The sequence below is a fragment of the Orcinus orca genome, chromosome 11, assembly GCF_937001465.1.
Source record: "Orcinus orca chromosome 11, mOrcOrc1.1, whole genome shotgun sequence".
Lineage (NCBI taxonomy): Eukaryota > Metazoa > Chordata > Mammalia > Artiodactyla > Delphinidae > Orcinus > Orcinus orca.
Genome location: NC_064569.1, coordinates 7,380,432 through 7,405,564, shown reverse-complemented (window position 1 = coordinate 7,405,564; position 25,133 = coordinate 7,380,432). Strand labels below are relative to the sequence as shown.

The 25,133-nt window shown below is 41.7% G+C and overlaps 1 protein-coding gene across 3 annotated transcripts in view; it reads right to left on the bottom strand.

The window, feature by feature from the left end:
* The window catches only part of LOC101271792 (solute carrier family 2, facilitated glucose transporter member 3), a 76,267-nt gene that overhangs the window by 5,981 nt on the left and 45,153 nt on the right, over positions 1-25,133 (bottom strand). The window contains exons 1-7 of one of the 3 annotated variants that reach the window (XM_033404361.2): positions 5,743-5,897; positions 5,540-5,622; positions 4,065-4,157; positions 3,363-3,523; positions 2,273-2,513; positions 1,656-1,818; positions 1,184-1,371 (exon numbers count right to left, since the gene is read on the bottom strand). In XM_033404361.2, the coding sequence (XP_033260252.1) occupies positions 1,184-1,371; positions 1,656-1,818; positions 2,273-2,513; positions 3,363-3,409 (639 nt within the window). In that variant the 5' untranslated portion in view covers positions 3,410-3,523; positions 4,065-4,157; positions 5,540-5,622; positions 5,743-5,897. Of the gene's footprint in view, positions 1-1,183; positions 1,372-1,655; positions 1,819-2,272; positions 2,514-3,362; positions 3,524-4,064; positions 4,158-5,539; positions 5,623-5,742; positions 5,914-25,133 lie in introns of those variants that run through there. The other 2 variants (XM_004279094.4, XM_049694888.1) reach the window with 2 other exon arrangements.

Genomic DNA, 25,133 nt, shown 5'->3' with positions numbered 1-25,133 from the left:
TGGAGATTGATATCCATCAAAACCACCTGAGAGGCTTTTTCAAACTATCTTTCCTCCCAAGGTCTGATATGACAGCCTCTGAGTCCTCAGGAGATGCACTGCGATTTCAAACACAAGTATCCTCGTGGTGCGTTAGGCAGAAAAGGCTAAGGACAGACTTTGTATTTTGAGTTATCGTGTTTTGCAAAACGCTTTGTCACAAAACGATTTGATCACACTGATCACATTACGATGGGAAACCCTCAGGGCGTGAACCAGTACTTAGAAGGGGGACAGGGGTGGGTGTTCTTCATATCCAAATATTTTATCTGCAGAAGGATAGGTGTAGGAATACCCTCTCTGCCCACAACCAAAACTCAAGAGCAGAAGCTGATTTTTGCATAGAACACAATGGCTACCTGCCCACTGCTAGCTTGCATTTTGCCTCACACTTAACTATCATAGTCACTATTCTAAGTTGTAAAAAATATAGAGAATGATAAGCCCAGCTCACTCTGAGGTTGCCTGTGTGCCCACACACCTCCTAATTGCTCCCCAGGGCTTCACACTGATTTTAAATTGTACAGTCCTGGGAAAAAACCCAAGGTATATCAACTCTCAGATCTGCTTTGATTATATGGCTTACGTTATCACTGATAACATCATGTAATAAGACAGATCAGAGTTAAAGAGGACTGAAAATTTTTTAAATGAGTGGTCAAAGAAAGAGGATTAATAAAAATTGACAAATTGTGATACTCTGTATATTAAAAACAAAATCTGGAAGAGGACAAACGTTAACTATAAGTTCCAAGGCTAAGGGTGACAAACTTTTAGCTGATTCTCTCATCTTTCCACATGAAAAACATGTACTATAGATAATTTTAAGAAATAGGAATTCCCTGGCAGTCCAGTGGTTAGGGCTCCATGCTTCCACTACAAGGGGCATGGGTTTGATCCCTGGTTGGGGAACTAAGATCCAACCAAAAAAATTTAAAAATAAACAAATAAAAATGAAAAAATTAAAAAAAAAAACGAAATGGAAACCTGGGTAAAGAGCATGTTTTGAGAGGCTGCTCTGTGGCAAGCATTGTGAGGGACCCCTGGATATAAAAGAAGGTGAGCAACCAATGCTATTCACCTCTGGTCAGGTGTTTTAAGTGGAATATTGTAGGACACGTTTGACAGACAAGTGGGCACTCACAGCGTTGATCCCCGAGAGCTGCTGAGAGAGCTGGAGCATGATGGAGATGAGGATGGGCTGTCGGTAGCTGGGGGCTCGGAAGAGTTCCACCACAGTGACTTTTTTTTCCTGTGCCATCCTTATACTCTCATCTTTCATCTCCTGGATGTCCTGAGCCACATCCTGGGTGCCCCACAATCGCTGGAGAACTGGTGAAAAGCATGAAGAGGAAAGGTTAATGGTAAGGCGCTGTCCCGAATTCTTTTTCCCCATGAGACGGATGGGAAGAAGCCGCCCAGATGAGCCCTGCATCTGGCGGCTCAACCAGCATCTGGCTTTAACTCGCCTTCTCACCCCATCCTTCAGGGGCTGCAAGTTTCTGACTTAAGCATAATCAGACAGGGAAAGATGACGAAAACCAGATCCAATGTCCTCATCCTAAAACAAACCACAAGCCTAAGGTTCCTACAGTGAAGGCGTGAAGGGTACTCACTCTCCTTAGCGCTCTCCTCTTCCTTTCTGTTAATAAGCAAGAATCTAGGACTTTCAGGGCAAAATGGAAGGGCAGCACATTGGAGGATGGCTGGGATGATGGTGAAGCCCAAGAGCAGCGGCCAGAGCTCTTTAGTCCCCAAGATGTTTTTTAGACCAAAGATCTAGAAACCAGACAAAGACAATACTATAAATTCCATACTGTACAGGCTACAAGTTGATTTTAAAAAAATGTTCAGAAGATCATCTGTTCTTTCATCACGGGAAAAGATAGTCTCTTCTACTTTTTCTACCCTGCCTGCTTCCTTAGCTGTCTGTGAACTATAGTAATATTAATTAATGTCTGAAACATATATAGTTGAATGTGTGCCAGACGTTCTTTTTTTCAATTGAAGTATAGTTGATTTACAATGTTGTGTTAATTACCGCTGTACAGCACAGTGATTCGGTTATGCATATATATATATATATATTTAAAGAAATATATATTCTTTTCCATTATGGTTTATCATAGGATATTGAAGACAGTTCTCTGTGCCAGACATTCTCTTGACTGTCTTCTCTATGTAAATTCATTTAATGAGTTGTGAAACTAACACTCAGTAAGTTCTAGAGTACCTGGGCCACCAGAATCCCAATAACGATGCCCAGCTGGTTGAGAGTGCCAAAGGCCCCCCGCAGGGCTGTGGGAGATATCTCTCCAATGTACATGGGCACGAATCCTGTGCAGAGTCCACAGAAGAGGCCAATAACCAGTCGGCCCAGGATCAGCATTTCAAATGACTCCGCTATTTTGCAGAACCCCATAAGGCAGCCACCAGCGATGGCCAACAGGTTGACAATAAGCATTGAATTGCGCCTGAAAGATTAAACAAAAACAAGTGAAGTTAGCAAAACAGACCTGATTCCCCCCTTCTTTCCTAATCATTCTACTCTTCTCCAGGCTCACATATCTTTTGGTCTAATTTTTCCACTTTCTAGTATCAGAACATATCTGGTTGGGATAATCAAGATCAATGGTTCTTACACCTCAGTATGCATAACACTCACCTAAAGAATTTGTTTAAGATTCTCCCCTCTACGTCCTAGCTGTAGGCTAGAATTTTAGCAAGCACTTTAAGGCCAGTTGTTCTCAAAGTGGTCCACAAACTAACAGCATCAGCTAGAAATTTGCTAGAAATTAAAATTATCCCACCCTACCCCAGAGTAATTATTAGGCCTGAATCTGGGTTGGAGCCCAGCAATCTGTGGGACTAGTTTTCCCTTGATGGGAATTTGAGGTTCTCTCATTCAAATGCATCTTCACCTCCCTGCTCTAAGCCTCAATTCTTGTCCTCAATGCAACCAGTATAGACCCCTTCCTTGCCCAGCTTCTGATCAAGACCTGCCAAACTGGGACTTCCCTGGTGGCGCAGTGGTTAAGAATCCGCCTGCCAATGCAGGGAGCACAGGTTCAAGCCCTGGTCTGGGAGGATTCCACATGCCACGGAGCAGCTAAGCCCGTGCACCACAACTACTGAAGCCCGCACGCCACAGCTACTGAAGCCCACGCACCTAGAGCCTGAGCTCCGCAACAAAAGAAGCCACTGCAGTGAGAAGCGCGCGCACAGCAACGAAGAGTAGCCCCCGCTCGCCACAACTAGAGAAAGCCTGCGTGCAGCAACCAAAACCCAACTCAGCCAAAAAAAAAAAAAAAAAGTATTAATACCTGCCAAACCGGTTGACAAAGAGTCCAACAGAAAAGGAGCCAACCATACCACCAACGGAGAAGATGGCCACAGACAAGGACCACAGGGACGTGAGTACCACCTCAGAGGGAGGGTTTTTGAACCTCTCTTGCAAAGTGTAATTGAGATAGTCCTTTATGATCTGCAAATTAAAATGGTTGGTGGGAGAAGAGACGGTTACAACTGGAAGAGAAAAGAAACAAACATTGGGGATCTTCCCCTCCCTACGAGAACAGCATTACAGTTACTTTCTAGGTAGCGGATCAAGGGAATAAATAGATGGCAATGGATGAGACAGGTAACACTGGAGTTAATGTTACCGGCTCTGAAAAGAATAATTTTTTATTTGTCCTGAAAATTCCAGTAGGTAGTAGTACTGATGTACTCTTGTTTGGTGACTATCCCAGCCACCCTCCCACCCTGAGACTTTGTAACTAACCCCTAAGAGATAATAAAGGAAGTGTGTCACCGTAGGGTGAGAGGAAGAATGGGTACAGTCCAGGGTACAGGGAGCCCCTGAGCCTTTTGCCTTGATCATTGATTCAAATAGACCCCCACCAATATCATTCCCCCTCTAGGTCTTAGCCAAGCTACCTACCAAGTGTGTCTAAACTTGTTAATTCTGGAAACACTACCTAAAGGAATAATTATCCTATTCCAAACTCTAGCTGCCTGGCACTCACCTCCTCAGGAGCATTGATGACTCCAGTGTTGTAGCCAAACTGGAAAGAGCCTATTGTAGCAATCGTGATGGCAAAGATCAGAGGGGCGGTGACCTGGGGGGGGGGAGGGAGGAGAGAAGAAACAGTCAAAACTCTTGATGGATGGTTGCCTCTTATTAAGAAGATGTATATATCAGAAGAACTCAGCCTGTGAGCGGTATGAAAACAACAAAAACTTAACGATTTAGGTAATGAATGAGGAACACGAAAGAACTGAAGAGCTTATCTGGAAATACATGGGTGAGCATGCAGAGTAAACTTGGGGAAAGTGGCAAGAGAATTTGAGAAAAGGGAGAAGTTAAGATAACTGGGTTAGTCGGTTTGGAAGCATTCAGAAAACAGCCCCAGGTAAGAGCAAGCATAGAACTGTGCTCAGGAATAGAAAAAATTGTGAGGGCACAGTAAAATGCCTTAGGATTGCTAAGAACAATTGACTCTGGAAACAGCTAGATCCAGCGTATGCTCACCCGTACCCCAGATTCCACAGAAGCCCGAGTACTGGTGGTGTGTCGTCATCACCAGGCTGGTCTTAACTGCATCACGTAATCTACAGGATCAACCTACTGTATCCTTGGTCCCATCTGAAATTCTTCCCGTTCACTTAATAATGTACTGTTATCCCCCACCCACCCACCAGGGGGCGAGCACAAGCTCACGCCCAACCCCAGATGGAGACATTTTGTGAGGGGCTGTGCAGTAATCCACCCAGTCATCACTCACCTTGCTGGGAATAATTCCAGTGGGCGTGATCTTACTTTCCACCTCAAGGTAGCTCACTTTTTACGCCTGAGAACCCCAACCCCTCCTCACCTTAAACTCCTTCCCTCTCAGGTCAGACAGTGGCAGGCCAGGAGTTTCAGTTCCCCAAATTGACCTTGCCTCCCAGGCATCTAGTACCCCTGAAGCCCCGCCAGGGCACCGCGTTCTGTTTAATCCTCTCCTTTTAGTAAAAACCTCTTCTTTTTCTCTCATCATTTACTATTATTGAGGGCCTTCCCACTTTTTCATCCCTTCTCTTCTTTTATTTTCAAGTAAGTTACCTTAGTGAATGAAAATACCTTTCTCCCTACAAATACTGCATCCATAACACAATAATACATTAAAATATTGTGCACTCACAATCGACCACAACAGGAAGGACAACTGGAATTCTCTCTCCTTAGTATCCAGGGAATCCCATAGGTCATAGAACAGATGGCTGGACACCGACCCAGGCCCCACAACAAATCCCAGGTCCTTTCAAGGTCTAAGGCGTCCAGAGAAATCCTCTTGCTGGTTCTCAGACCCACACTCGTAATCAACACAACCAAGCAGCCCCTGATCCCCTGAACACTCAACCGGTTTCATCCTCACATTCTCAGTATCCTGTAATTGTATTAAAGAAAAAAAAAAAAAAACGAGAAACAAACACAACTTCTCCAGGTGACTTTCCCTACCACAGGAAGGTGAATCAAACAGGGATAAATCCTTTATAGGAAATGACATCCAAAGAGAACTGGTGGAACTGTGGCACTGCAGGCTGGGGAAGAAATGGAAAGGCTCTAAGATGGCTAGGAAGAGAGCACAGCCATCACCATTAAGGCTTGCCTTTCGGAGCGTACCCCAAACAAGCAAAAACCAGTAACTGTATCGTTCTTACCTTCGCTGTCCCCATGGCCCTAAATTAATTCCTTTCAATCTTCAATAAAGATCTAGAAGTGGGATTCCAGAGACCCCTCTTCCAGCCAACAAAACCTCCAAAATGTCCTTCTCAGCAGCAAGTTTTCAGGCAGGTCCTCGGTACCGCTCCAACGTCTCCTCACGCACCCTTAGGATGGGCACCTATTTATAAGCTCCGCAAAGGGCGGAGCCTGGGCGACAAGCCCCCAGCCCCACCCCGCCCCCGCCCCCAGTGATCTCCGGACCTCCCGGAATTTTGTGACCTCAAGCTCTGCCCCCACCCTAGACCACACCCCCCCATCTCTTTAAAACCACATCCTCCACCCTCCCTACTCCGTGGTTTTTTTTTTTTTTTTTCGAAGCTCGTCCTCCTTTCCTCTTCTAAGAGCAGCTACAGCCTCTTAGTTTCACAGACAAAAATGCTACCAGAAAAGCCTGGAGGGAGGGCAGATACACTTTATTTTTTGCTCTCGCAAGTGCTCAGAACTGAATCAATCCGTAAAGAGATGAGGATAAATGCTATCTATATAAGGAAAGTCGAGTGGGTGCTACTATATGAGAGTTAACGTTGGTTGACGGAGTGTAAACTGAAACTTATTCCTAATCCTATGAATTTATCAGCTGCTCTTTGATTGTAGGCTGTGTCTACAATCTTGAAGGGGAGGGAAGGACAGTCTGAGAGAAGGAAAGCGAGTGAAGGAAGAATTGGAAGAATTTTTGGCTCTACTTGTCCTCTGATGAGCATACTCTCTCCTGGGAGAAAACCTGAGTGTCTAGGAGCCAAACCAACTCTCCTGGGCAGCAGAAAGGAGAGAATCAGCTGCCCATGGGACACAATCCAAACTCCTGAAAATACGGCATTCACCAACGCCCCACCCATTCTGAATTCTACCCATTCTGCAGTATTTTGCCTCTAGTCTCGGGTTTACAGTACCTAGAGAGAGGGAAATGATCAAATTCCGTTCAACAGGTATTTGCGGAGCACATACTACCCATCAGACGGATTCATCAGTATATGGGACACAAAAGTCCTGGCCCTCAAGGAATTTATGGTGCTTCCCTTCTGCCACTTGAAACATTAAAAAGGGACGAGGCCAACTGATTCTTACACAACTGGAGTTAATTAGCAATATCCTATTCCTTCTGGGCTGTGAATTTCTTGGAAGAAGAGGGTGAGATAAATATCTGATTTCTAAGCCATACAAGCAAAGCGAGCAAGATTGAGTAGGAAAGACAGGTAAGAAAACTGTGAGCACAGGAAGATGAAGGAAAATAAAAGGAGAGAGAAGTGCTCCCGTGTGAGAGTTAACGAAGGAGGACGAGTTCGTCGTAGGTAGAGCTGGGTGGCTTTGCTGGGGGGAAAACATCAGTAGTCAAATTCCTAATGCCTGTTAATCTGTAGCCTAGCAGGCCCTGCAGGGGAAGGGCGGGTGGGGTGCGACAAGCCGGTAAAGAGGTAGAATTATGCGAGAGGAGCCACTGAAGAAAGTGCACCTTCCCTTGGGGTTTTGGTTGGGAGCCTGGAATTCAAACTGGTAGTACTGGACCTGAAACAGACCACATCGTGTGGTCTTTCCTGAAATGAGGATTTTTAAAAAAAAACTGAAATATAACTGACTTACATTATCATATTAGTTTTAGGTGCACAACATACTGATTCGGTATTTTTATACATTACAAAACGAAACCACTAAATGAGGATACTTTCTCTCTACATCTCATTGTTAGCTGAGAGAACTGGCGATGAGTGAAACGTGACAACCAAAAAAACCTTCCCTGAGGTCATTCCTCCCCTCCCCCTCTCTCCCAATCTTCCAGGAAACCCTGAGCCTAGAGGCCCCTTTAGTTACCACAGCAACTGAATTTAGCAGCCAAAGGACAAAATATCCTGTATGGCGTCGCTGCCAATAAACATTCAATCTGAGTCATTTATGTAATATTAAGTTTTCTGAGTGGCCGCATTAAAATTTTTAAAAGAAAAACATAGGAAACAAGAATAATTAATTTTAATAATTATTTTATTTGACCTGATATAGCCAAAATAATACTATTTGAGTTTGATTAAATTATAATTGATTTATAAATATATTAAACTATAATTGATTAAATTATAATCAATTTAAAAATTATTAAGATAGTTTACTTTTTTCCTACTAAGTCTTTGAAATCCCGTGTGTATCTTACATCCCCACTTAGACTCTGTTTTCTACAGCTAAAGTAATATGTCGTTCTAATCAAAACAACGAAGTTGTGTTTAACGGGAAAATATTTTAAATGAACTAAAATTAGCAATTCGGTTCCTTAGTCCCACCAGCCACATAAATTCTCAGCAGCCCCAGGAGGCTGGAGGCTGGACCCTGAAGCCTCACAGCGACATGTGCCCACGCGAGTCTTTTCTCCATTCTTTGACTTTTATTTATTATTTGTCTCACAATGTCATTCTTCTTCTTCTTTTTTTTTTGTCCACACAGCTTGTGGGATCTTAGTTCTCTGACCAGGGATCGAACCCACACCTTTAGCAATGAAAGCGCAGAGTCCTAACCACTGGACTGCCAGGGAATTCCCTCACAATGTCATTCTTGGCTCTAAATCACTGTCTTTTATTTCTCCCTCTCCCTTGCCTTAGAATAATTATTCCTTAACGTTTTGCAAGAGTAAATGGCACCAGTGAAAGTAAAAAAGTAGGTCTTTTTGCCCTTCATTCACTCAGAGCAGGTTCCAATGTAACTCCAGAACACAGTTATTTTTCCAATACTTATTGAAAGAACAGATGAAATAATTGTAAAGGCCTAGGATTATACCTGTCCCAAATAACTTGTGTAAAACCAGTGTAGTGAAACAATACTGAGGGTCAGGATTTAGATGTCTGAAATCTGTAGGTATTTTCTGTTTGGTAGAAAAATAGGGAGGGTGAAGGGGAGAGAGATCTGAAACCTGTTTTCTCTGGCTAAACTCAGTCTGAGAAAATTATCTTTAAGGAAGCTAAGCAGCTTAGAGGGAGAGAGAACACTTCTATCAATGTATATTTTTAAACAGTAACAGCTGGAATTCAGCTGGATCTCAGGAATCTAAAAGTATGCTGAATATATTGAGATGAATACTCCTTGAGCAAGTGGGACTTAATATAAGTTCCTGCTTCTCAGAAACCAGATCAGGAACGGGACTTGTCCCCAAGGTGACGGGGACCTCCAAGTTAGGCAACCCTCACTGTGGGCCACAGATAACAGTTGCTCAATACGACTGTTTGCTGATGTGCTGGGGGGATTGGCTGGGGGACTGGGGTCTTGGGTGCACTTTGGAAGCAGGCACCACGAGATTCCAAGCTCCACCCAGGCTGGAGCCGCAGCTCTGGTGACCAGGCTCCACGGAGGATGCCAGCGGAGGAAAGGTGGTCGATAAATTTCAAAATGGAATAGGTTGGGGAGGAATGTTATGAACTCCCCACCTAACAGTTTAATGGAGGTCTGCTTAGAAGAATGGGAATGAATGAATCATGACCTGAAATCTCTTAGATCCAAAGGCAGGTAATCTGCCACCTTGGATCTCAATCTCCTTCTCAGGTTGCCCTGTGAGAGGATGTTTGGTAATATGATAACCAAGCAGGAAAACAAACAGAGCCAAAATCCTAAAACCAGGGAACAAAGGGCTGTAAACACATTTACCTTGTCAAAGTAAAGACAGGGAAAACTACCTCTTCAACAGGACAATGTAAATGGCATTTCAAGGCACAGAAAAAGCTAGTGACTGCTTTAAAGACATCCAAAGCCAATCCTACTCTTCGCTCGCGTTTGTAATGTTCCTCATGAAGAACAACTGTTGCATAGAATGTTATTTGTTAATTTTCTTTTATTAGGTTGGGTGTAGGTGGAGTTTATTTTGAATCTGAAAAAACCTTAGAAAATAAACTCTCAGGGTGAAGAAAGAAAACATTTGAGAAATGTTGATTTTCCTGTCTGAACTGGGTTGCAGCTATTCATTATTCCAACCCATCCTGAAGGACCGAATCCCAGCTCCCAGATCCTTATTACTTTCTTCCCTCCTCCAATATTCAAAAGGTAATCCGTCACACACCAGTGCTAGAGGAATTACCTTAAATCAAAAATATAATTGCATCATCTCCTAATCAAGTAACTTGAACAAGTTATTGAAAAAGTCTAGGTCCGTTCTGTCCAATAGAAATATAATGAGTCACACAAGAAATTAAAAATTTTCCAGTAGCTACATTAGAGAAATGAAAAAAAAAGAGCTGTCAGTTGTAATATTATATTTTATTTAACTTAATATACCCCAAATATTCTCATTTCAACACATATTTAATATAAAAATTATTTAGATATTTTATTCTTTTTTTTTTTGGTATTAGATCTTCAAAATCCAATCTTCATTTTACACTTACAGCACATCTGAATTGAGACTAAATTTTCAAGGATCAAGGAGAAATGTAGTCCTATTAATTAGGCTGTGTTTAACAAAAACATTTTACACAACTTAAAACTTTTTTTTACACTGCTTCAATTTTTTTTTTAATTGAAGTATAGTTGATTTACAATATTATGTTAGTTTCAGGTGTACAACATAGTGATTCAATATTTTTATAGCTTATACTCCATTTAAAGTTACCACAAAATATTGGCTATGTTCCCTGTGCTGTACAATACATCCTTGTCGCTTATTTATTTTATACACAGTAGTTTGTGCCTCTCAATCCCCAACCCCTGTTTTGCCCCTCCTTCCCTCTCCCCACTGGTAACCACTAGTTGATCTCAATATCTGTGTGTCTGTTTCTGTTTTACTATATTCATTTCTTTGTTTTATTTTGTAGATTCCACATATAAATGATAACATACAGTATTTGTCTTTGTCTACACTGCTTCAATTTTTAAATACAAACTTTTTTTCTTTAATGTTTCTTTTTTAATCGAGGTATAATTGATATACAACATTATATTGGTTTCAGGTGTGCAACATGATTCAATGTTTGTAAACACTGTGAAGTGATTACCTTAATAAGTCTAGTTAACATCTGTCATCATACACAATTACAGAATTTTTTTCTCTTGTGATGAGAATTTTAAAAATTTTAAAGTTAGCAACTTTCAAGTATACAATACAGTATTATTAACTGTAGTCGTCAATGCTGTACATCACTATAACTTATTTATTTTATAACTGGGAGTTTGTGCCTTTTGACTCCCTTCTATTTTGCCTCCCCCAGCCCTTTGCCTGTGGCAACCACAAATAAACTGTTCTCTGTACCTATGGGTTTTTTTTTTAGATTTTACATATAAGTGAGATCATATAGTATTTGTCTTTCTCTGCCTGACTTACTTCACTTAGCATGATCCCCTCTAGGTCCATTCATGTTGCTGTAAATGGCAAGATTTCATCCTTTTTTACGGCTGAGTAATATTCCATGGACATTTAGGTTGTTTCCCTATCTTGGCTATTGTAGATACTGCTGCAATGAACGTGGGGGAGCATATATCTTTTCTAGTTAGTGCGTGCATTTTCTTTGGATAAATACTCAGAAGTAGAACCACTGGATCATATGGTAGTTCTATTTTTAATTTTTTTTTTAAGAATTTGGGGATTAAAAAAATATATATTTATTTGGCTGCGCCAGGTCTTAATTGCAGCATGTGGGATCTTCCTTGCAGCAGGCGGGCTCTTTTAGTTGTGAAATGTGGGATCTAGTTCCCCCACCAGGGATCGAACCTGGGCCCCCTGCATTGGGAGCGTGGAGTCTGTAGTCTTAACCACTGGACCACCAGGGAAGTCCCTATTTTTAATTTTTTGAGGAACCTTCATATCATTTTCCATAGTGGCTGCACCAATTTACATTCCTACCAACAGTGTAGGAGAGTTTCCTTTTCTCCAGATCCTCACTAACACTAATTATTTCTTCTCTTTTTGATGACAGCCACTCTAACAGATGTGAGGTGATATCTCACTGTGGTTTTGATTTGCATTCCCTTAATCATCACTTAATGATTAGTGATGTTGAGCAACTCTTCATGTAGTTTTTTGCCATCTGTTTGCCTTCTTTACAAAAATGTCTATTCAGATCCTCTGTCCGCTTTTTAATTGGAAGGATTTTTTTTCTTTTGCTATTAAGTTGTATGAGTTCTACTTTTTTTTTTTTTTTTTTTGCGGTACGCGGGCCTCTCACTGTTGTGGCCTCTCCCGTTGCGGAGCACAGGCTCCAGACGCGCAGGCTCAGTGGCCATGGCTCACGGGCCCAGCCGCTCCGTGGTATGTGGGATCTTCCCGGACCGGGGCACGAACCCGTGTCCCCTGCATCGGCAGGCGGATTCTCAACCACTGCGCCACCAGGGAAGCCCCTACATATGTTTTGAATATTAACCCCTTATCAGATACATGATTTGCAAATATTTTCTCCCATTCAGTAGGTTGCCTTTTCATTTGTTGATGATTTCCTTTGCCGTGCAGAAACTTTTTAGTTTGATGTAGTCTAAATACAAACTTAAATGAATTAAAATGGGACAAAATTAACAATTTTCCTCAGCTGCACTCACCACATTTCAAGTGCTCAGTACCCAACCTATCATTCCAGTATTGTCTAGAGCATAGACTATACACCCAAGAAGTATATCTCCTTTTACCTAAGCCAAACGGAACTATTTGTCAGTTTTCAAACAGTTTCAAACATTTCCTGCCTCACAGTTTTTACTTTGCTATTGTCTCTGACTTAAAAATCCTTTTCACTCCTGCTTGTAAAAATCGTTTTCATCCTTCAAGGGTCAATTAAAATGCGAGATCGTCACAGCCAAAGTAAGGCCATTTGAAGATTACACATGTTATGGTACTCCATTCTATCTTGAATTTTAGATATCTAGGTTGGAACTCCATGGGAGCATCATCTGGTTTGGGTTTTCTGGTCTGGTCCAGAATAGAATAGGGTTCCAATACATGTTAGTTGAATCAATGAATGGTTGTATGTTGATTTTAATTCTTTTTAAAGAAGATTAATTAATTAATTTTGCAGCACGCGGGATCTTTGTTGTGGCATGAGGGATCTTTTAGCTGTGGGTGTGGACTTCTTCCCCGACCAGGGATCAAACCCGGGCCCCCTGCATTGGGAGTGCGGAGTCTCACCCACTGGACCACCAGGGAAGTCCCGTTGTATGCTGAAGTTGTAGAAATATGTGGAAATTGCCAGGTGATGGAAAAACTGATGAAGTCCTTTCAGAGAGATGTAGGATCAAGGCAATGGAACAACAGTAAGAACAGGTTCAAATTTAACTGAAGCACTGCTTCCTCTAGAACCTTTCCTGATTCCTCAGTCTGCTCCTGCATATTTTAATTGTCTTCCTTGTCTATCTCCCTCATTCACATTTCCTTTAAGAGTAGGGATTTTGGGGCTTCCCTGGTGGCGCAGTGGTTGAGAGTCCGCCTGCTGATGCAAGGGGCGCGGGTTCGTGCCCCGGCCCGGGAAGATCCCACATGCCGCGGAGCGGCTGTGCCCGTGAGCCATGGCCGCTGAGCCTGCGCGTCAGGAGCCTGTGCTGCGCAACGGGAGAGGCCACAGCAGTGAGAGGTCCGCGTATCGCAAAAAAAAAAAAAAAAAAGAGTAGGGATTTTGGACTTCCCTGGTGGTGCAGTGGTTAAGAATCCACCTGCCAATGAAGGGGAAACAGGTTCGAGCCCTGGTCTGGGAAGATCCCACACGCCACGGAGCAACTAAACCTGTGAGCCACAACTACTGAGCCCGCACACCACAATGAAGAGTAGCCCCCACGCGCCGCAACTAGAGAAAGTCCGCGCGTAGCAACGAAGACCCAATGCAGCCAAAAATAAATAAATTTAAAAATTAAAAATAAATAAATAAAGTAGGACTCCTGTTTAAAAAAAAAAAAGAGTAGGGATTTTTTTTCTTTTCTCCAGTCTCGGCTCCACATAAGGCTGGACATGTGAATAAACAACTGAATGAACGAATGAACAAATTAAAACTTATCGATACGAGTTCCTATTTGCTTGAGGAAGAGCATAGTCATGTTTCCTGACCACACAAACAGGACAAGGCTGGCAGTGAAAGTAAACTCAGTGAGTGACATGAACCCATAACCAATTATGTGGGGCTCTTTACACGCCTGAGAGCGATCATTGAATATATAATATAGCCCTGCTGCAAGACGAACCCACAGACTATTGTGCTCATAACTGACCTGCTAAAATCATTCCACAGGGTATGATGAAAATCAGTCCACATGGGACAAAATATTGACATCAGGATTGCTTTGGAAAATCTGGGGAATCTGGTCATTATGTTGATTTTAGAGTTCTCACCAACAGCCTGTAATTTTTAAAAAAATAAATATATGTATTCTTTAATTTTTGGCTGTGTTGGGTCTTTGTTGCTGTGCACGGGCTTTCTCTGGTTATGGTGAGCGGGGGCTACTCTTCGTTGTAGTGTGCGGGCTTCTCATTGCAGTAGCTTCTGTTGTTGTGGAGTACGGGCTGTAGGCACGCAGGCTTCAGTTGTTGTGGCACGCGGGATCAGTAGTTGTGGCTCGTGAGCTCTAGAGCGCAGGCTCAGTAGTTGTGGCACACCGGCTTAGTTGCTCTGAGGCATGTGGGATCTTCCCGGACCAGGGCTTGAACCCGTCCCCTGCATTGGCAGGTGGATTCTTAACCACTGCGCCACGAGGGAAGCCTCTGTAATTTTTTAAACTTTTAAAGTTTGTAAGTGCTTAGCACATAAAAAGATTTCATGTTTGTTGTATTGATTACAGAGCACAGAGAGACACAATACTCTTTTTTTTTTTTTAAATAGTAAGTTTCAATAGGACTTTAAACCTGCCAGCCACAGGCCCTTTCATTTTATCGTAGCCACTTTTGTCACTCAGATGCATTAAAACATTGTCTATAGTTTTAACAGCTGATGTCTTAATGTTGACCAAAATTCTTTTTGAATTTCATTTAAAGAAATTTTTGTTGGGACTTCCCTGGTGGTGCAGTGGTTAAGAATCTGCCTGCTAATGCAGGGGACACGGGTTCGAGCCTTGGTCTGGGAAGATCCCACATGCCACGGAACAACTAAGCCCGTGCACCACAACTACTGAGCCTGTGCTCTAGAGCCTGCAAGCCACAGCTACTGAGCCCTCGTGCCACAACTACTGAAGCCCGCTTGCCTAGAGCCCGTGCTCCGCAACAAGGGAAGCCACCACAATGAGAAGCCCGCGCACTGCAACGAAGAGTAGCCCTCACTCACCGCAACTAGAGAAAGCCGTCACGCAGCAACAAAGACCCAATGCGGCCAAAAATAAAATAAATAAATAAATTTAAAAAAAAAAAGAAATTTTTGTTTTTGCCTAGTATCACTAGTCTCCAATGCCAGGATCCGTTGTGGGCTGTGACTCACAATGAGGGTAGCACTGGTGCACTGCAGCCAGCTCCTGAGAGCCAGTTGTGCACACTGCTTCCCAGCTCTGTGTTCAGTGAAATCACGCAGGTAGCTAGACATCTATCACAGTGTGGGTATTTACACCATGGAAACTGGCAAATGCTACAAATCAGATATTTCTTCTTTTTCCTTCTTTCTTTCTTTTTTTTTAAGCCCAGAATCCTAACCACTAGGCCACTAGGGAACTACCTTTTTTTTCTTTCCTTCTTTCCATTTTTTTTTTTTTTTTTGCGGTACGCGGGCCTCTCACTGTTGTGGCCTCTCCCGTTGCGGAGCACAGGCTCTGGACGCGCAGCCTCAGCAGCCTAGCCGCTCTGCGGCATGCGGTATCTTCCCGGACCAGGGCACGAACCCGTGTCCCCTGCATCGGCAGGCAGACTGTCAACCACTGCGCCACCAGGGAAGCCCCCTTTTTTTTTTTTTTTTTTTTTTTTTTTTAAAGCACTGATTTAACAGTGACTCCACTGAAAGTAAATAAGGCTTCTTAGAGAAATAGCTGATTCCATACCTGAGGCTACGAGATAGATAAGGCTGGAACATCTTACTGTGTCAGGAAGCATAGAAGTTTTCAAAGATCAATGTAGCCATGTCAGAAGGACACAGGAGCCAATTTAAAAGGGACTCCTACTGGCCAAAGCTACGATAATTTGGGCATCAAAAAGAGAATACTGTCTGAGGTTAACATATTGTAAAGCTAAAAAATCCATAATGGTACCAAAAAAAAAAAAAAGGTAACATCAAGTAGTCTAAAATGAAAGTGAATAGAACGTATTTCTGCTAAACCTTATTATTCAATCATATTTTTTTAAATAAAGAAATAAATTTATTTATTTTTGGCTGCATTCCTTCTTTGTTGCTGCGCGGGCTTTCTCTAGCTGCGGCGAGCGGGGCTACTCTTCATTGCGGTGAGTGGGCTTCTCATTGAGGTGGCTTCTCTTGTTGTGCAGCATGGGCTCTAGAGTGCAGGCTCAGTAGTTGTGGCACGTGGGCTTCAGTAGTTGTGGCTCACGGGCTCAGTAGTTGTGGCTCGCAGGCTCTAGAGCACAGGCTCAGTAGTTGAAGCCCGGCACTGTTGTTTCTTGACTGCTCCTCCCTTGTCTCTGCATCTCTTCCCTTCCCTGATTAACAAGTGTTTGAACCTGACCTCTAGTACTCAGGGAAAGTCAAGAAACGGGGGACACAGAAAGGCTTTCATGCTCAGGGGCCCCATAGGGTCCTGCTCAGTTTCAGTCCCACAGATTAAAGGCTCAGTCTCACAAGACTGTCTCCACGTCAGCTGCCAATTGAAAGTCTGAGTTGTTACTTGTGCTTCCGAATGACTGGCTGTAAATTGGAGGTTCCTATCACCCGTTTCCTGGGTTCAATCAATGTGCCATACTGGCTCACAGAATTCAGAGAATGTTTACTTACATTTACCAGTTAATTACACAGGATATTATAAAGTATTCAGATGAAGAGTGTCACCTGCAAATTGGCACTCGCCATCTACCTCTACAAGGATCAAATTATGAGCTGCTGCAGGTGCTGACATTTAACAGCCCCCTGAAAGGAGTTCAGGGTGGAGAGCAGAAATGAGGCACTCTGTGCTCTGGGAAGAAAACTGGCAGAACAGGTCTTCAGATAGTTAGATATTTTCAGGAGCCGATTTTATGAGCCCAATTCTTGCATCTCCTCATACCTAGAAAAGCACTAAAATCCTTCATGGTGACGTCTGCTCCTCGTGACTAGCAGAAACCTTCTGCCAAAAAATACGTGCTGGATTGCATGTACTTACACTTCACCAAAATCACATATATACTGACCTTCCCCCTCACCTCTTTGGAGCAGTTTCTCAGAGCTATCTGAAATGCTGTCTCCCGGGCTATAGTCCTCATTTTGCCCCAAATCAAACTTAACTCACAACTCTCACCTTGTGCATTTTTTTTTCTGTCAACAAGAGGTACATAGATAGGGCAAGGTCTGGAAAGATCCTAAGAGCAGAAACCTCTGTCTGCATGGAACTGGGATGCACCACACTCTCCAAATATGGAAATGATCATCAACCTGGAAACTCATCAAATCTCTTTGTTCCAGAGTTTTGTTTTGCTTTTTTTTTTTTTTTTTGGCTGCATTGGGTCTCCGTTGCTGCACACGGGCTTTCTCTAGTTGCGGCGAGTGGGGTCTGCTCTTTGTTGTGGTGCACGGGCTTCTCATTGCAGTGGCTTCTCTTGTTGCGGAGCACGGGCTCTAGGTGCACGGGCTTCAGTAGTTGCAGCCTGTGGGCTCTAGAGCGCAGACTCAGTAGTTGCGGCATGCGGGCTCAGTAGTTGTGGCGCACAGGCTTAGTTGCTCTGCAGCATGCAGGATCTTCCCAGACCAGGGCTCGAACTCGTGTCCCCTGCATTGGCAGGCAGGTTCTTAACCACTGCGCCACCGGGGAAATCCCTGTTCCAGAGTTTTTGTACAGTTTAACCTGTAGCTCCTCCTTGCCCCAACCTAGAGGTCAGTGGGTAGTGCTAAAAGTGTTAACCCTCTAATCGTTTGGTCTCTCTGGTGACCAGCCCCATCTTTAGGCTATCCAGGGGCCGCACCCTGAATCACTTCACTGGCATAAATTTAGGTGTGTCCCAACGGGCTCCTTATGAATAACAGACATTCCTACCAGTCAGGAAATTCCAACGGTTTTAGGAGATTTTATGCCAGCCTTGGAGACAAAGACCAAGTATATTTCTTATTAAATCACCCAGCCTTAGAAAACAAATACAAATGGTTATTTAAAAATTTATAAGTAGTTAGGTATAGTTGAAACATAAAGGTATATGTGGGAGAATAGCAGAAAAAAGACTGACTCTTAGGCAAGGGAATATATGTGGTTTCTAAGAGCAAAGACTTCAGAGCCAGAGTGCCTAGTTATAAATCTGGTCGATATCACTTACCAGCTACGTGTCAGCCTAGGCAAGTTATTTTCTCATTTAATAAAATGGGTTCTTTGTGTCTATCAGACTCGTTAGTAGTTAATGCATGTTAACTGGTATGGTAGTCGTTTTCCTTAAGTGGCTCAGTTTAACACAGTGTTTAATAAATGTGTATTAAATAAATTATATAGTATAGATGAAAAGAATCTGAAATCTTTCTAAAAATTAGTAATGTTAAAACTTCAATTCTGACAGCCACAGGTCCCTTTTTATTTTATAGTAGCCGTAACTTCAAGGCCTTGAACTTTTTGAGATTCTAAGAAAGATAACTTTAAAGACTCCTGGCCCTGATAGAATTTTTCATATTCTCAGGGATGTACACTTTCTAAGAATACTTAAAATTACATCCACTTAAATTTAGGGTATTACCTTTGCCTTTGACTTGAGGCTATATTTCGAAAATCATTCTACCAACATTCTCCTTGAGTCAGAAAATGCCTTCTAACTGGTACATTTATGTTTAGTTGTTTTTGTATTGTTCATGAATAAAATATATGAGTAAATATGATTGAATAGGGACTTCCCTGGTGGCGCAGTGGTTAAGAATCTGCCTGCCAGTGCAGGGGACACGGGTTCGAGCCCTGGTCCGGGAAGATCCCACATGCCGCAGAGCAACTAAGCCGGTGTGCCACAACTACTGAGCCTGTGCTCTAGAGCCCATGAGCCACAACTACTGAGCGTGCGTGCTGCAACTACTGAAGCCCGTGCACCGCAACGAAGGGTATCCCCCACTCGCCGCAACTAGAGAAAGCCCGTGCACAGCGACAAAGACCCAATGCAGCCAAAAAAATAAATCAATACAATAAATAAATTAAAAAAAAATAAAGAAACAACAGTGTTGCCTTGGGACAGGATCCTGGCTCCACCTCAAGGGATACACGTAACAATATCTTTGAGCTCTTCTGAAAACCCCAACAAATGGAAGATGTTAACTATTTGATGAAGTAGTCTTCATTCCAGAGAGGAGGTCACAGTTTTATATCCTCGAGAACCACAGGTCATCAGGAGACAATCTGAGGCCAGATTAAGGGATGCAGGCCCTGCACACACCCTGATCCTTTATCAGCAACTCCACCCTTGAAGCATTGCTATAAAACTCCTCACCAAATCCCCCTAGGCTGGGACACACAGTTTTTGAGGCACGAGCCCACTGTGGCCCCCTTTGCCTGGCAAAGCAGCAAAGCTACTCTTTTCTACTTCACCCAAAAGTCTGTCTCCGAGTTCCATTCGGCACTGGTGCACAAGAGGCCAAGCTTTCGGCACCAGGATCTGATGCTAGGATCAGGTAGACAGTGCGGGACACTGTCTACACACAAGTAGACAGTGCGGGACAGTTAAATTGGTAGGGTAACCAGTTAGTGTCAGCTGAGAACTGGAGAATTGCTTGGTGGTGTGGAAAAACACACATCAGAGGTTGCCATAACATTACACCAGACTGGGTGGCTCAAACAACAGAAATGTATTTTCTTGCAGTTCTGGAGGCTGGAAGGTCAAGATCAAGGTGTTGACAGGTTTGGCTTCTCCAGAGGCCTCTCTCCTTGACTTGGAGATGCCAGCTTCTTGCTGTGTCCTCATACAGCCTTTCTCCCTGTGTGCATGCATCCTTGGTTAACTCTTTTTGAGGGTCTAAATTTCCTCTTATGAGGACATCAGTCAAACTGGATTGGGGCTCACCCTGAGACTCTCATTTTAACTCCATAACCTCTTTAAAGGCTGTTTCTCCTAATACAATCATATTCTGAGGTACTGGGAGTTAAGACTTCAACATGAATTTTGGAGAGACAATCGAGTTCATTATATCATGCTTCTATTGGAGACTCATTCTTTTGTGCTCTTCTATCTTGAATATCCTTGCCAACTGGCTAACTCCTGGTCAAGATCTAAGTAGATATAATTTCCTTTGTGCTATAATCTATCTCAAAAATACCTATGTATATCCTTAGGACTGCTGAATATCTAAACAAGCTATAACCTAATTAGCAAATTACATAACATGATTATAGAAAAGATAAAGGTAGTGGTTCATAGAAGTCTCAAAAGAAGGTCCCTTAGATAAGAAAATTATTTTAGGGATGTAGGTGGGTGGGACTTCATAAAATGGATTTTAGGTGATCCAAGTTCCTTTATTTCCCGAGAATCATTTCTTAAAATATTCAAAGATCACAACTATACTAGCATCCTTGAAGCTTTTTAAATGATAAAGCATAAAGTCAATATAAAAAATGTAAAATCAGTTTTTTGTCTGTTTAGATGACACCATCCATCTCTGAATCTGTCTAATCAGTCAACCAGCTCTCTCTGTTTGACATTAAAACACAAACAAACAAACAAAAACTCTAGTAATAGTCTAGGCTAGTCTGCTTTATTGGTAAGCACATACTGTTGAGGATTTGTTACCCTTACTTGTTAATGTTACAGCCTACACTCCTAATCTAAATAGGTGTCTTGAAATGTATGCTTTTGGTCAATATTTTATGTCTTAGAACATCTCTTTTTATATGTCTAGGTCTGTTGTTAATGTTAAACTGGGTATAGTAATCCCCCTTATCTGTGGGAGATATGTTCCAAGATATCTAGTGAATGCTTAAAACTGTGAATAGTACCAATCCCTCTGTATACTATGCTCTTTCATATACATACATATGAGTATACAGTGTGCATACGATAGACAAAGGCATGATTCACTCCCTGGGTGGGAGGGAGGTGGACAGCACAAGATTTCATCATGCTACTCAGAACAGCACACAATTTTAAACTTACAAACTGTTTATTTTTGGAATTTTCTATTTAATACCTTCAGGCTGCAGTTGACCGTGGGTAACTGAAACCTCAGAAAGCAAATAAAGCAAAAAACAGCAAATAAAGCAAAAAAGCAAATAAAGCTAAGTGTATTTAGCATATACAAGTCTATTACCATACCATACCAGATTATTGTGTGTATTACTTAATATATTCTGAATATCTGAAAAAGTGATGAATAAATGTTTTTGAGAGAGTTGAATAAATAAATGGTAATTTCTAGAGAGTAATTTCTAAGGATTTGACTAGGACTGAGCATAGTTTTAATTGTATTTATAGCCTGACTGTCTCTAAAAAGGATATGTTAACAAACAAAAGAAGAGTGGCCTGTATAGCTGACTCACTTTGCTGTACAGCAGAAACAAACACATTATAAAGCAACTACACTCCAATAAAAATTATTAAAAAAAGAATAGTGGTCCTGTATTTCTTAAACACAAAATACTCATTTGATGATGGAAACAGGTGGTTAAAGTTTGATATTACTCACCACTAAGATGATTAATTCCCTCCAGACTCATTCTATAAGTCCAGCATTACCCTAATACCAAAACTAGACAAGGACATTACAAGAAAAGACAGCTACAAACCAATATTTCTCATGAACATAGATACTAAAATCCTTAAAAAAAATTACCAAAATTTCATAAAACAATGAATAGAAATAATCATACATCATGACCACCTGGGATTTATCCCAGGTATGCAAAGCTGCTCAGTATTTGAAAATCAATGAACTCCATCACATGAACAGGCTAAAAAAGAAAAATCACATGATCATATCAATAGATACAGAAAAAGTACTTGACAAAATCCAAAGCCTATCATGATAAAAACTCTAAGTGAAGTAGGAACAGAGGAGAACTTTCTTAACTTGATAAAGAACATCTACAAAAAAACCCAAATCAAAACAAAAAAACCATGTAGCTAACAACATACTTAAATGGTTGAGAAACTCAAAGCTTTCCCACTAAGATTAGGAACAAGGTAAGGTTGTCTCCCCTCACAACTACTATTCAACATTGTTCTAGAAGTACTAGCTAATGTAACAAGACAAGAAAAGGAAATAAAAGGTATATAGATTGAGAAGGATGAAATAAAACTGCCTTTGCTTGAACATGACATGATCGTCCATGCAGAAAATCCAAAAGAATTCACAAAAAAATTTCTATAACTAATAGACAATTATTGCAAGGTTGCAAGATACAAGGTTAATATACAAAAGCCAATCACTTTCTTATATATGAGAAATAAAAAAGTGGAATTTGAAATTTAAAAAGCAATATCATTTATATTAGCATCCATAAAAGTAAATAACTAGAGGGAAGAGATATGGGAACATATGTATATGTATAGCTGATTCACTTTGTTGTGGAGCGGAAACTAACGCACCATTGTGGAGCGGTTGTACCCCAATGAAGATGTTAGAAGGGGAAAAAAAAAAAAAAGTAAATAACTAGATAAAAATCTAACAAAATATGTACCAGACCTATATGAGGAAAACTACAAAACTCTGATGAATGAAATCATATAACTAAATAAATGGAGAGGTAGTATACATTCATGGATAGGAAGAATCAATATTACCAAGATGTCTGTTCTTATCAACTTGATCTATAGATTCAGTGCAATCCCAATCAATATCCCAGCAAGTTAATTTTTGGATATTGAAAAAGTGATTCTAAAGTTTATATGGGGCTTCCCTGGTGGTGCAGTGGTTAAGAATTCGCCTGCCAAACACGCAGGCGACACGGGTTTGAGCCCTGGTCCGGGAAGATTCCACGTGCCATGGAGCAACTAAGCCCGTGCACCACAATTACTGAGCCTGCCCTCTAGAGCCAGCAAGCTACAACTACTGAGCCTGCATGCCACACCTACTGAAGCCTGCGCACCTAGACCCCTGCTCCACAACAAGAGAAGTCACTGCAATGTGAAGCCCACACACTGCAGCAAAGAGTAGCCCCCACTCGCAACTAGAGAAAGCCCGTGTGCAGCAACAAAGACCCAATGCAGCCAAAAATAAATTAAAAGAAAAAAAAATCCTGAAGTTTATATGAAGAGGCAAAAGACCCAGAATAGACAACACAGTACTGAAAAAGAAGAAAAAAGTTGGAGGACTGACACTACCTACCCAACTTCAAGACTTACTGTAAAGCTTCAATAATCAAGACATTGTGGTACTGGTGAAGGAATAGACAAATAGATCAATGGAACAGAACAGAGAGCCCAGAATATGAATATATAGAGTCAAATGATTTTTGACAAAGAAACAAAGGCAACAAAATGGAGCAGAGACAGTCTCCTCAACAAATGGTGCTAGAACAGCAGGACATACACACACACACAAATTAATCTAGACACAGACCTTACCTTTCACAAAACTTAACTCAAAATGGATCATAGGTCTAAATATAAAACAGAAAACTATAAAACTCTTAGAAGATAGCAGAGAAGAAAACCCAGATGACCTTGGATATAGAGATACCTTTTTAGGTACAGAACCAAAGGCACAATCCATGAAAGCAATAATTGATAAGTTGGGCTTTATTAAATTAAAAATTTCTGCTTTCCAAAAACACTATCAAGAGAACGAGAAGATAAGCCACAGATTGAGAGAAAATATTTGCAAAAGACACATCTGATAAAGGACCATTGTCCAAAATATACAAAGAACTCTTAAAACTCAACAAGAACACAACTAAATGTTCTTTAATCATAAAAAAACCCTCAACAATAATAAAACAAACAACCTGATTAAAAAATATGCCAGGGCTTCCCCCGTGGCGCAGTGGTTAAGAATCCACTTGCCAATGCAGGAGACATGGGTTCGAGCCCTGGTCCAGGAAGATCCCACATGCTGTGGAGCAACTAAGCCCGTGCGCCACAACTACTAAGCCTGCGATCTAGAACCCGAGTGCCACAACTACTGAGTCCATGCACCAAAACTACTGAAGCCCGCGCGCCTAGAGCCCATGCTGTGCAACAAGAGAAGCCACCGCCATGAGAAGCCCGCGCACCGCGACGAAGAGTAGCCCCCGCTCGCCGCAACTAGACAAAGCCCGCACACAGCAACGAAGACCCAACGCAGCCAAAAATAAATAAATTAAATAAATTAATTACAAAAAAATAGGCCGAAGACCTTAACAGACACCCCACCAAAGAAGATATGTTGATGGCAAATAAGCATTTGAAAAGATGCTCCACTCATATGTCATAAGGGAAATGCAAATTAAAACAAGGATGAGATACCACTACACACCGATTAGAATGGTCAGTGAAACACTGACAATACCAATTGCTGGCAAGGATGCAGTGCAATAGGAACTCTCATTCATTGCTGGTGGGAATGCAAAATGGTGCAGCCACTTTGGAAGACAGTTTGGTAGTTTCTTACAAAACTAAACATACTCTTACCATATAATCCAGCAATCTCACTCCTTGGTATGTACCCAAAGAAGTTGAAACTTATGTCCACACAAAAACTTGCACACGGATGTTTATAGCAGCTTTACTCATAATTGCCAAAACTTGGAGGCAACCAAGGTATCCTCCAATAGGTGAATGTATAAACAAACTGTGGTACATCCAGACAATGGAATGTTATTCAGCACTAGAAGGAAATGAGCTATCAAACCAGGAAAAGACATGAAGGATCTAAGGATCCTTCCCTAATGCATCCCTAATGCATGTTAATAAAATAAAGACGCCAATCTGAAAAGGCTACATACTGTATAATTCCAACTCTATGACTTTCTGCAAAATGCAAAACCATGGAGACAGTAAAAAGATCACTGATTGCCGGTGGTTGAGAGTGGGTGATGAGAGGAGGGATGAATAGTTGCAGCACAGAGGTTTTTAAGGGCAGTGGAAATATTCTATATGATACTGTAATGATGGATATACATGTCATTACCATTTGCCCAAATCCATAGAACGTACAAGACCAAGAATGAACCCTAATGTGAAGTCTGGATCTTGGGTGATTGTGATGTGGCAATGTACACTCATCAATTGTAACAAGTGTACCACTCTGGTGGGAGATATTTTTAATGGGGGAGGCTATGCATTTGTGGAGGAAGAGGGTGTATGGAAAAAAATCTCTGTACCTTCTTTTTAATTTTGCTTTAAACCTCAAACTGCTCTAAAAAAAAAAATCTTAAAAAAAAATTACCAATTCCCCATACAAGCAACTTT